The sequence below is a fragment of the Stegodyphus dumicola genome, chromosome 9 (genome assembly GCF_044657685.1).
Source record: "Stegodyphus dumicola isolate Sdum_Otavi_A_Nest chromosome 9, ASM4465768v1".
Classification (NCBI taxonomy): domain Eukaryota; kingdom Metazoa; phylum Arthropoda; class Arachnida; order Araneae; family Eresidae; genus Stegodyphus; species Stegodyphus dumicola.
Genome location: NC_140776.1, coordinates 76,712,188 through 76,725,293, shown reverse-complemented (window position 1 = coordinate 76,725,293; position 13,106 = coordinate 76,712,188). Strand labels below are relative to the sequence as shown.

Here is a 13,106-nt window from a genome sequence, read left to right as displayed (position 1 = left end):
TTTACTTTTTTTTTAAAAAAAAAGAGAAAACATATTTTAAAAAAGTGTTTATCAGAGGTTCTTTAAATTTCATAATTAGTAATGTTTTAAACTTTTCTTCTGACAAGGGGGAAGTACTGCAACAGGTTCGTGAACTGATTTATCAGTGTGATCAGACAATGAAAGCTGTAACTGTGGGGTATTTCCAGTTGCAGTCAACATTAGCTGCTCATGCACCTGTCCAGGTAATACATCTTAAAGATAAAGTATTTGATTAAGTATTTTTTAAATCTAATTTGATTTAAAATTTGGGAAAATGTGTATAGAGTTCTGTATTAGCATTTAATTATATGTATAGCATTTATACATTACTGTATAACAGTCACATACAGAAAGTAAAAATGAAATATATCTTAGGTTAGAAGGAATCTTTATTATTCAGTAATTTATGTTGCTGTTTTTCTATGCATCTGCTATACATAAATTATCACTATATATTAGTTGATATGAATTATTTCCTTTTTGTCTAGTATCAGACTCTCTGTGAGAGCAGCCGCCTGTATGAGCCTGGTACTCAGTACATGGAATTTGTAAAAAGGTTACCACAACCTACAGGATGTATTGCAAATGGCACACTGCCTTTTACATTTGAACCTTATTCATCAGATAACAGGTAATATAAAAGTGTACCATTATATAACATATAATGGGGAAACTATTGTTATAATTTTCTATATTAAAAATTTTAGAATTTCTTCAGTTTCAGAATAGTCTATTAAAAATGTTTATCATTGTTTGACTTAAAATATGTAATGATATGTAATGACTTAAAATATGTAATGACTTAAAATATGTAATGACTTAAAATATGTAAATACATATGGTACTTAAAATTTCAGACCTTTATTCATTAATTTTTACTGGAAAGTAAAAATCTTTGTTATATAAATTAAAGTCTAGTAGAAAATTCAAGAAATGAATAACATGATGTAAAACACTTATTCAATTAAAAACAATTTCATAATTCAAAAATATGATTAATATGGATAGTATTTATCCTGGAATTTCAAAAAGATTTAAAGAATTATAAGTAATGCATATGCTAATTTTACTTCCTTGCATATCTATTCTAATGCTTATATTAGCCATATAAGTTCATGTTGATTTTCAGAATACCTTTATCTCAAAATATATAAAAATTTAAGAAATATTATTACAATTATTGACTTCTGAGAATCATCAAAATCTGAAAAAAAAATTACAGTAGTTTATTATTTTCAACTATAAGTAGTTAAGGCACATTTAATAATTTTAACATCTTTTAGAGATATGCTATTGTTTAACAATATGAAAATTTAAGTCATTACAAAAGAGCTTATGCTCAAATTTAACATTAGAATAAATGGAAGTAACTATTTAGGCTTATAATACTTATTCTAGCAGACTATACTTATCTAAGAGAAGAAAAATTAATAATTAAAATCATTCTTTTTCGCTTGTTACTGAAACAGCCAACCCTATACTTTATTGATTTCATAAGTAGAGTTTGCATGGAAATGTCATAAAAATATTAAATATTATGTAAAAATATTATAAAGTTATCATTATTTATTGAATTAAAGGAAACAATTGTCTATAATAATTCAGTATAGTTGAAAATACCTTCTTTGTGGAACATTATAATAATTTAATGTTGTATAAATATATTTTTTCCAATATTCATGTTTAATAATACATTTAGTTTATTAGTTTCCATTTGTTAGTCATAGTCAAAATTACGATGAAACATGAGATTACCATCCACAGTTCCAGGTGATTCCAGTCTTGCAGAAATTGTGAACTTAGAGATCATGACTATTGATGATATTCAGTCAAGGATGATAATGCTTTCGATATAGCCAGAACCTCAGATTTTTTTACTTTTTCAAATTTAGAGTTTTCTGTTTTGTTAAATGTGTACTTATTATCTTTATCAAATTTTGTATTAGAACAAATATATCATTCAGAAATTACAAAAAAAAAAAATTATATTGTCGGGCCAAACTTGTGGAAGTGCTCTCATTTTGTGCTCTCGTATAAAAGTGTATCCCATATCAAAACATTTGAAGACATTTTTAAAAAATGTTCATGATTACCAAAATCACCTTTTTGATAGTCTTCGTTGGAGCAGATGTTGTAAAAATTATTAGGAATTCTGAAGAGGTTAATCCATTAGGAAAGGAGTTTTCAAAGACATATAGAATGTGCTGATGGTATGCAGACATAACTACCATAAATCTGAAATCATGAAATTTAATGGCATGAATCCTACTGTGGTGAAACTACTTTCATTGCCTTGATGAAATTAGCAGTTTATTTACCAAATGGCATTTGAAAAAAATTCTGTTGTACGAATTCAGAAACTATCAAAAAGTCACTTGTCTTGTGTAGAAACAGGAAAAACTGAGCAAATTTTCGGCCTGAAGTATTCAGGTTAAAAGAACATAGAAAACAGAAATATCCAGTATTGACAAAACTGATTAAATATGTTTAAACATGTTTCTATAGACCCACAGTCAAAAATGCATATACAGTAAACCCTTGCCGAATATGGATTTGCGGAGCGCAGTATTTGTGATATCTTAATTTTTCCATTTAATTTGTCCAGAATTAAAATTTCATTCATACCTAGTTCAGCATTCGTTCTTCAACACTGAATTTTTGCTGGCATCAGCTCTAGCCCGAAGCTGTCAACAATTTTAAAGGATTTTCATCAACTGATATTGAAGCCAAAGAAATCATACAAATTGCAAAAGCAATTGATGGCAAAAGATTTTCAGTGATGTAAGGAAGAGAAGTCAAAGAATAAATCGAGAAATGATGAATTAGTAATCTTATAACACCAGCCAAAGTGAAAGCAGTGAAGTAGAAGATGAAAGGCATTTAACTTACAAAAAATCAAATGAATTGTTAAATTTGATGCAGGAATCTGATTTTGCAATAGTGATTGATTTTGCAATAGTGAATTGGTGATTAATTAGAAAGAAGAGGACAGTTTAAGACGAGCATTGAAAAAAAAAAAAAAAAAAAAAACCTGTCCTGTTTATCACAAAACTTTTAAAGAGTTACATCAGGCATTGTTCCAAGCAAAAATCATAGCTTTTAAAAAAGTAATTGTGTCACATGTAATTATTAAGCAGTAATAAAAATTCTTTCAGTTAAAATTAGTTTCATATTTTCCCTTTTAATTACAATTAAATTCTAATTAATTTAATTACATTTTTTACATAAAAAATTAACTTTGTGGAATGTGATTTTGCTGTATGCACAAGACATTAATGACATAACCGCCATGTTTAGCAAGGGTTTACTCTAATTATATGAGTGGTAGTATAACAGAATGTGGAACTTGAATACTGTTGGCCTAGTTGCTCTGAAGATTATGAAGTACTATTTATTTTCATAAAGGCAAAATATGGGTAAAGTGTTTGGATCAGAAGATCCCTCTAATGACCCTATATGTAAAGATTTTGAGGATTATTTATTGAACAGCTGAAGAGATTACTAAAATTATTTTCTTTGTATGAACATTCTTCTTCTTAACAATACCTCTTCTTCAACGCCTGGTAATATCTTTGCTTCAGGTTCTAAGGGAATAAATACTTCACTAATTGTTTGAAAATTTGTGCAAATTCATGTTTGTATGTGTAATGCATTAGTTTTTGGAATTATTTGAAATGAATTGTTATTTTTCAGCGATCCATTAGAGAGATGATATATCAAATATGTTTGTCATCAGAGGTTTCACAGTAATTTAACATGTGCCTTGAATATTAAACTTGTGTGTGAAAATTCTATATTTCCATTTATTTCCAAAAATCGTAATGTCTGTTTATTACTTTTAATGATAAATTTTTAAAATTTTTTATAGCTCATACAAATATCAATTTGTACATGATAATATTCTGTTTTTCACCTGTTCCTTACAAGGATACATGTAAAAAATAATGTAAGGTGCTTAATCAATTTTTTTGTTTAGCTAAGCATGAAGATAAATAATTTTGAAAATAATGTATTATTAATTTTTATTATAATTAGTAATTTCTTTTTCTAAGATTGGATAAATTAAAGAACCATTATAAAAACTATTTCTATTTCAGTTGAAGTCTTTATATTCTATTTTACTTGGTTTTGGACTTTAATATTTCAACTTTATTATTTACTGGTATTTTACTTCATAGGTTAGACAGAGTTAGAAGGTCTAATGGTTCTACTGAAAGCAGTGAAGATGTTATTAACCATAATTTTTTAGAGCATAAATATTCTGATAAAGGTACACACATCAGCTATATTAATTTCCTATGCTCATATATAACAATTTTACTGTTTATATTATTTTTCAAAATTAAACTTATGATGCCTTATAGGGTTCAAAATAAAAGTATTTTTCATCTTGATGTTATTTGAATATTTGTGGTTTGTGGAATTACATCATTCCCTCCACCCCTTCTCTTATATAAATTTTTTATGCTCTTTTATGTATAGTTTGTTATGATTTTTCATTAATGTAAAATTAATACTCTAGAGAAGATATTACTGGATTTTGTTCTTAAATATATTACAATCACAAGTTTTTATGAAAAGTCTTTGATGTGTTGTTTAGTAATATAATTTTGAAATAAAATGAATCCCTTTTTTTCTGAATTAATTTTTGATTTCGAACGCAAGCATCAGTTGCACTAGCATTATATGGAACTATTTTACTGAAGGTATTAAATATTCATTTTCTGTTAGACATGTTATTAATGTTACTGAAGCATTGCATTTCTTTTTTTCTGTATGATTTGAATATTTTAATTATCCCTATGAAATCTATTAGTTACTTGTTGCATTTTAGAAAGGTTAGTTTTTAAGATTTTCTGATCATCAGTTCAAGGTAATGTTTTAAAATTAGGCATTATTAATTAGTTTTAAAATTAGGTGATTGATTAAAATAATTTTTAATTTGGAAAGACCACAAAAATAATGTTATTATTTGTATTCTAAAATTTTGAACAATTCTGTTCACAATAAATTCACATTTCAATTAATTTTCATTAATTAAAATTGCATGCAAAATTTGAGAAATTCCTGAGAATTAAAATTTAAATGAAAACAGCATTTTCAAGGATATATTATTGTTATTGTTTAAATAATTTTAAAATTATTTTCTCCTTTTAAAAATTGTAATTTGCTTTGATGCATGCACATGGAATTCATATAAAAATATTACAAAATAGGCTTTCAAACAGACCAAATGTATTTTGTGCCGCTTTAGCAGAAGTATTTTGCAGTTTTAGTTCATTTATTTTTAATAATAATAATAAAAACAATAATATAGTTAAGTATTTAATTAAAAATATAATTTTTAAATACTCATCTAATAAATCCTTAAAGTACCTTAAAATATCAGCAATATGGACTTTTCAAAACTGATATAGTAAATACTAAATCCATGTATTTATGAATAAGGCGTACAGTTTGGAATTAAACTAAAAACAAAAGAAGAAAAAAAATCAAATAAAGAAGCAGAGGGTGTAAAATTGGTTGTAACAAACCAGATAAGGATCCAATATACTGAACTTACTTTTATCATGCTGGCAATTCACAGGCTAAGAATTATCAAATTTATGGATACTTGCAAATGACACCCTAGGATAAGAAAATAACTAATTCATACTTATTGGAAGAGTTCTGAAGTGGTTAGTTTACTCGTTTTCATGCATTTCTAAATGCTAAAAAATGTTCAGAGATCAATGCATCACTTGGATATTTATTGCTATTTTATTCACTCCAGTGTGCAATCTCTAAACCTCTTTCTTCATCATTTTTAGAATTTTTTCCTCTTTCTTCATCACTTCTCAAATATATGTGGCTGAGAGGCCAGAAGGGATTAATTAATTAAAATAATCGAAGGTATTTAAAAACCCTAAATATCTTTTTCAAGAAATCACAGTAGTTCTTTATCTGTGCCAATAACATAATCAAATCTATATATCCTATACATATATTCATCTTCTCCATCTTTATCATATCTCTTCTATTATCATCAGATTTATGTGATATTAAATTATTTGAACTTAATTTATTTTTAATAATTCTGTTTAACCTCAGAATACCCCTTCCAGCCAGCAAGCTATTGAAGAAAAATTAAGTTAGTTTTAAGTTGTATTTGTTTAATTTTCCACATCTTTTGTCTAAACTTCATTTTTAGCCCAAAGATACAATTTGCCCAGAAAGGCTCTTAATTTTGTTTTGCCATTTTGCGTTGATACACTGTAAACAGAAAATCACTTTTTAAATTGTTGCCACCAAATATTAGAGCGTTGTATTGTATTGCATAAATGTATCTATTTTTCTCGCATTTTGATAAAACAAAATGCGAGAAGCCATCAAATTTTGAATAACGTCATCTTCCACTGAATATGGGCATCTGAAAGCCCAAATTTGGAATTTGTTTTATTATCGATTTCATATTTTGTCAAACATTAAAGAATTTTTTATTAACAAATCAACGTTTTCAAAGCGAGTAATGGTAAAGCTGTATGGAAAAGAAAGCGGAAAAAAAAAGAAACATACTTATCCCCAGCATGCCAGACTCTGTATCCTAATGATATGCTCTTTTTAAATTATTTTGCGATACTGCTCTTCAATTTAATTGTATGATTAGAGTGTGAAGAACATGATAATTAATAAATAGAGGTAGTACACAAAACGTTAAAAAAAAACTCCTTTGGCTGTAATATAAAATCTGAAAGCATTCAGATTATTATTATTATTATTATTATTTTTTTAAGTTTGCTTATTTGAAGTAAAAGAAAGAGATTTATTGATCACTTAATCACTTAGTATTACTGTACATGATAATCTTATGGTTATTCTTATTATTTATTACAGCATTATTATTATTATTCTGTTTCAAGTTCTTTTTCCAATGTTGAAAAATGTATAGAATATCCTTGTTTCTGGTTTATATAAGTGAATATAATTATTATGTTTTTGTAGTTTTTTTGTAACTGTTACAATAAATTCAGTATTTTATTTATTATCATAACTACTGATGGCAGCTGACTTAAATTCATAAACTAATCTTCCTAAAAGGAAAAGAAAAAATGGCTTTCCTCAAATGGCATTTACTAATTCTGATTATATTTTTTGGCAGAAAAAATAAGAAATCAGCAGCCAATAAAAGCATGGGGTTCTCCTACCCAAGCTGCAGTTGGAAGTGATTCTGACAGTATGAGTAGTTGTCCTAGTAACAAATCTCAAGATACCAGTCCCACTGCTAGTCCACATATTTCAACAAGAAAAATTGTTCATGTTTCATCTGGAGATGAGCTGGAAACTGATCATGATAATGGTGACTATTCTGAATTTTTCTCTGGAATGTATAAATTACTCATAGAGCTTGATATATAAATTACTTATATATAGCCTTAAATCAGTGGTTTCAAACTCAAATTGCATGCGAGCCGAATCCAAGACCTAAAAACAGCTGAAGGACCAAATTAAAAAAAAAATAATAATAATAAATTTTTTTAACAAAATGAAAAATTTTATTATCAAAATAAAAAAATAAATTCATTTGAACTGTATATTAATAATATCCCATCAAGGAAAAAAAATCTAAATTCACATTTATTTTCTATTTGGTGCTTGCAAGACATTTTTATTAGTTATGGTTTGTAATTCAAATATATATTGACAGTGAAATAAAATATTTAGACTGACATTTCCTTCAAATAATTCATACATATTTAATTTATCATTAAATAACTTACTTTCATTTAAACTAAAAATAAACAAATTACAAAACTTTCTAAGTTTTCCCGAGAAAATTTACCAGTCAGGACAAAACTTCAGAATAAATAATGATAATTTAGTCTCTTTCTCTTATTTATAAAATTTTCTTCAACGGATAAATAAAAATACATATGTGTGTACATAAATAATTTTAAACTTCTTTACTTCAATTACAACTTCACACTTGATGGCATTTTGATTCTGATAAAATTTATAACATTAAAGAGAAATTACTAGAAACTATCTTCATCATAGATTGAAAAAAGTCTCTTTACATATAAAAGTATTCACAAACAAAGCAATTATTCTTAGTGCAAAAATTAATAACTGAGCTTATTTATTTTTGGCAAGTATAAATAGAAGATAATGAAATATATGTCTTCAGCTCTTTGAATAGTATTTATATCACACTGTAAATTAATTAGCTCCATTTATCGATTTTCTAGTGCATTATTCCTGCTTGTTTTTAATTTAAATGAAAATGTAAATCTGGATTTCAAATAACTAAAATCTTGAGATCTTTGGAACAAATACCCTATTTGTCATAAATATGACTGAAGTGTCTTAGCAGGCCACATAAAATTGTTTCATGGGTCACTGGTTAAGACTACTGATCCTAGACCATGACACTTGTCTTTATTACAAGTATTTTTTTTTTTTTTTTTTTTTTTTTTGTATTCCTTAATTTAATCAAATGTTGTAAAAAAGCAATGTAGTAAGTAGTATAAAAGTAATGTCAGTGCACTTAATTTATTGAAAAACCTAGTTAGGTTTATATTTATACTGATATAGCAAGATATAAATTTAATATTTCTTATAAAAATTGCAAATAATTAAAATTCTTGGGGGGGGGAACTAAACATTTATCTGCTTGCAGCATTATACATATTTTAATATATTACATTGGTATCCTGAAAAGTAATTATTTATAATATTAGTTCTGAATTTAGAATAGAAAATTGAAATTTTATCATGATAATAATACGAAACACAATCATTTCATGTCCTACAAATTAAAGAAAATTTCTGGAAAACAAATTTATAATTTTAGCCCTCTGAGCACATGACTGGCTTTATCCAGTCATGAGATGTTTTGTTACTTGTCACGTATTAACTTGTAATTTGAGTTTCTTTAATAATGTAAATATCATCTTAATGAATGTAAGTTTATAAAAATAGAGACTAAAATAAGTAATTATGCAAATTTAGCTAATAAAAGTTGTTTAAATACAGGTCTCTGTGACCGATTCAAAATCCTGCTCTATTCTTAATTAAAATCCTCCTAATAGTTAATTATTATTCAAATCCTATTTAAATATTTTGAACAAACTTGGCACATCATATTGAATGAAAATTTTTAAGACTCCTTTTAGAATGCATGTACATTATATAAATATATACAAGGTGTTTGGAAATGTTTGTTTATTTGATTCTTTTCATTCCACTGGATTCACTGCAGAGACAACCATCATGTGTTCCAGTATTCTGTTGGCTCTGCTAGAACAACATACGCAGACAGTATCGTAATGCAAAAAACATGGTGATACTGAAGCCATGAACAATATGAATATTTATTTAACATGTGTCACTTCTGTATTTTTTGCTTTGACCGCTGAAAAGATAATGGATAAGGAGAAGAACTAAAATGAAAATGAAGACAGTTTTGAGCTGTTCATTCAAAATTTACCTAATTCTAAGGTGAATTATTACAGTTCTGTGATTATTAGCAGTGACAGTGAAATTATAATATGAAGGAGATGAATAATTAATTTCATTGAGTGATAGTGAAAATTTAGAGAACAAAAATGAATGGTGTGTTATAATGGGAAGTGAGGGCATAGTATTCAGAAAGTATTCATTTCAGAGTATGGCCATTTATGTTAATATGTATTTCAAGATAAAAAATATATAATTCAAAATTATAAATTAGCAATAGCCTTGTGGTGTAGTGGTCGAATCCGCTATGCAAACCCTGGGTTGTGACATCAGGTTGAGAAAAACACAGCATAAAAAAATTTATTGAACGAAAAAAAAAAATGGCTATATACGATCAAGAGAAAAACCTGTCTATTCAAAAATTAAATTCTATACATTTTACGTGCAAGAGCAATACGTAGCTCTCGAGCCTGCGTTTTTAACATTTCTTACAATTTAGTATTATTTTAATAACAACTATTAAAAACATATTCGTAAGTTAAATAATAATAATTTTCAGCTTATGCTCACGAGACATCCTTGTCCATTTTAATCTTCAGTTTCTTCTTCCTTTATGTGACCTTATCATAGCCTCATAATTCTTCATTTTAATTTGGGTTTCTCTCAGTTCTAAAATTAGTAATTGCTTTTAATAATTTTCTCTAGACTGCATAATTACTAAGTTAATCCATATCATATGACTTTTACACAATGCTCTGATGAAAACAACTTCCAAATGCTGTCAACCAGTAACAGTTTTAAAGCTTTATTAATTAATCAATCAAATTATATTAAAACCAACATGAATTAGGATTATTATTGGAATTAAGATTTTGTCCTGAACACACTGCACTTCATTTTTGCTGCTCTGCCTTACTAAATTGATGCTACACTTTCTTCTTACTGCAACAATATAAAAATTGTAAATGTTCTGGAACTGGCAAGATTAATGTCCTAAGTTATTTGTGGCTGCAGTTATGCTTCATACTTCAGTATCTCATGTATGACATTTCTCTAATCTTCACACATATGCACTGCATGATAGTGAAAGTGCAACATCGCAACAAACAATAAGTGATGTTTATTACAAATGATACACTTATAAAAAGCAGTTATACAGTATGTTCAGTAAGTTTTAGTACCACAGTAGGGGCAATAAAGGCAGCAGTATGTCTAATGTTTTTATGTAGACATAAAGAGTACGTAGATTGTCTCCTGAAGATAGACATCCATTCCCTGTCAACCATTTGCTGCAATTCATCTTCTGAATGTGGTGGCGGCAATGTATGCAAGTGATATCTAATCATAATCCTTACATGTTCGATGGGTGAGAGATCTGGGTATACAGTTGGCCAAGGAAGCATCTGGGTACCTTGTAGGTCATGTTGGCTGAAGCGTGCCATGTGTACTTTGGCATTATACTGCTGGTAAATGACATTTGACACCCTCTGAAGGAAGAGTAGTGCTGTCAGATGGATCACGTCATTAATGTAGCACTGGACCGTCATACTGCTAACAATACTGACTAGTGCTGATCTGCTATTATATATGATGGTGCCCCAAATCATGATGAAACATTGTCACTCAGTGTGGCATTCCACATTTATGGCCAAATTGAATCTTTCATGACATCACTGCCAAACTCATAGATGGTAGCTGTCACTGCTTAAACAAAAGTGTAACTAATCAGAAAGCACAACATTATGCCACTCTGATGCCCATGTAGCTCTATTCTGACATGACTGCATATGCCTGTGCTGTTGGCTCAATATCAGACTTCTTTACAGATACCATACATATAAGCCTCTGGTTGCCAGCAAATAATGGTCTGATATGGGATAAGGAGAATGGGCCAATATGGGAGCTTCAAGACTGTTCCACACTTGCCGCAAAATGTCAGCAGAAGTAGCCTGCAGAATCAATTCTGCATGCCCATGAATGTACTGGTCCACACATGCTAAAGGCATTCTGACAACACCGACATCTCTGAAATGTACCGCATTCCCTTCTTCTAACTATCTTTGCTATAGGTATGCTATAGATATGTGTAGCAGCCCCTTTAACATTTAGTAATTTCACATCAAATTGTTCAGTAACCTTTATTACAGCATAGAATTTTAAAAGGTTCATCATACAATGTTTTCATGAAGTGAAAAAAAAGAGAAAAAACAGCGCATGTTCTAAAAATGGAACATCTAGGAAATAACAGACAGAAATTTTTTTACAGCAGTTTTTTTGTTTCATAGTTTTTACCAGTATATTCTAATGTGAAATTGATGTTGTTGTGTCTTTTATTTCTGGATCATAATGCGGCATGTAAAAGGTTAAGGATGAATTATGATTATAGTTTTGTAGTAAAAGCAAAAATGATTTTATTACTACACTACATTTTTTTATAAAATGTTTGGGTCTAATATCAAGTATTAATTTTTTGAAAATGTTTTAGTTTTAATATTTATAACTTTTATTTTTTCAAATATTTATAACTTTTATTTTTTCAGCTCCTAAAAATTCAAATTAAGCACATCTATTAGTTAATAAACTAGATATTAAAACCTTTTAAATAATTGTTTATAAATTCCTGTAAGTTAGCTAAATCTAATATTACTTCTAGTAGATGCGTTTGGACAAGCAAGGAGGCCATGTATGTCAAAAGCTGCAGAGACTCACACTTTTAGGCGCTTGAAAACTCCCTCTAGATGCAGAGAATGTGATTCTTATGTATATTTTCATGGATTCGAGTGTCTTGAAGTAAGCATCTATATCTTTTTTCCCTAGAAAATATGAAGGTGTATTTATTTGGATTTTAAGTTTAAAAAAAAATTATATTTTTGCATGAGATTTTTCAATTTCAAATATAAATATGTAAAACTGAGAATGTCTTGGAAGAATCTTTTTCCTTAGATGCTACTTACATTCGCTTCTTTGATGCTCTAAGGTTATTTTAAAATGAAAAGTTGTCTTAATGTGAAAAAAATCAAAAAGTATGGTGATCCCTGGCAGGAATAAAATTTTGACCTTATGCCAATAGATGTAATAATAATTTTAAATAAATAAATACTCACAGAGATAAATATGTGAAATGCTAGGCTCACCTCATCTAGCCCCTTCGAGGCCTGTCATCTTGTGAAGTGGTATATTTACTATTTAAAAAAAAATTAACCCTGATCATCTGATCATCCCGTGATTTCCGTGGGCATATGTTTTTCTTCCTTTATTGAGCAGCGCATCCCGTTTTTTCTCCGTTTAACCATTGAAATAAATTATATTCAATATTAGGTGTTTAGTTTATGTTTTGGCCAACAGATATCGTTAGTTCAATTGCGGCATTTGAAGGCACGTGGTATTAGCACTGAAACTTCACTTTTTGCCACTTTTTTTTCTTACAGAAATGGCTGCTAGAAAATGTTCAGCAATTATCTTGATTATTTAATTAAATTATTGGATTATTTATTAGATTAATAATTAGATTTATTGAATCTGGTGCAAAACTCTATCATACTAAACTGCATTTTTAAGGTATTTTTCTCTCAGAGCTTTATATTTTCTTAAATTTTATACATTTTACTTTTTTTATATTATGCAGTAAATAGAAATGAACTGTAATTCGA

General features: G+C 28.1%; 1 protein-coding gene across 8 annotated transcripts in view; it reads left to right on the top strand.

Moving 5' to 3' along the window:
- The window catches only part of LOC118193931 (rho GTPase-activating protein 45-like), a 341,239-nt gene that overhangs the window by 291,375 nt on the left and 36,758 nt on the right, over window positions 1–13,106 (top strand). For 7 of the 8 annotated variants that reach the window (XM_085823640.1, XM_085823641.1, XM_085823638.1 and 4 more), the window contains 5 exons: window positions 108–224; window positions 510–652; window positions 4,200–4,291; window positions 7,160–7,357; window positions 12,110–12,246. In XM_085823640.1, coding sequence (XP_085679766.1) covers window positions 108–224; window positions 510–652; window positions 4,200–4,291; window positions 7,160–7,357; window positions 12,110–12,246 — 687 coding nt within the window. The remainder of the gene's footprint in view (window positions 1–107; window positions 225–509; window positions 653–4,199; window positions 4,292–7,159; window positions 7,358–12,109; window positions 12,247–13,106) is intronic. The other variant, XM_085823637.1, reaches the window with a different exon arrangement.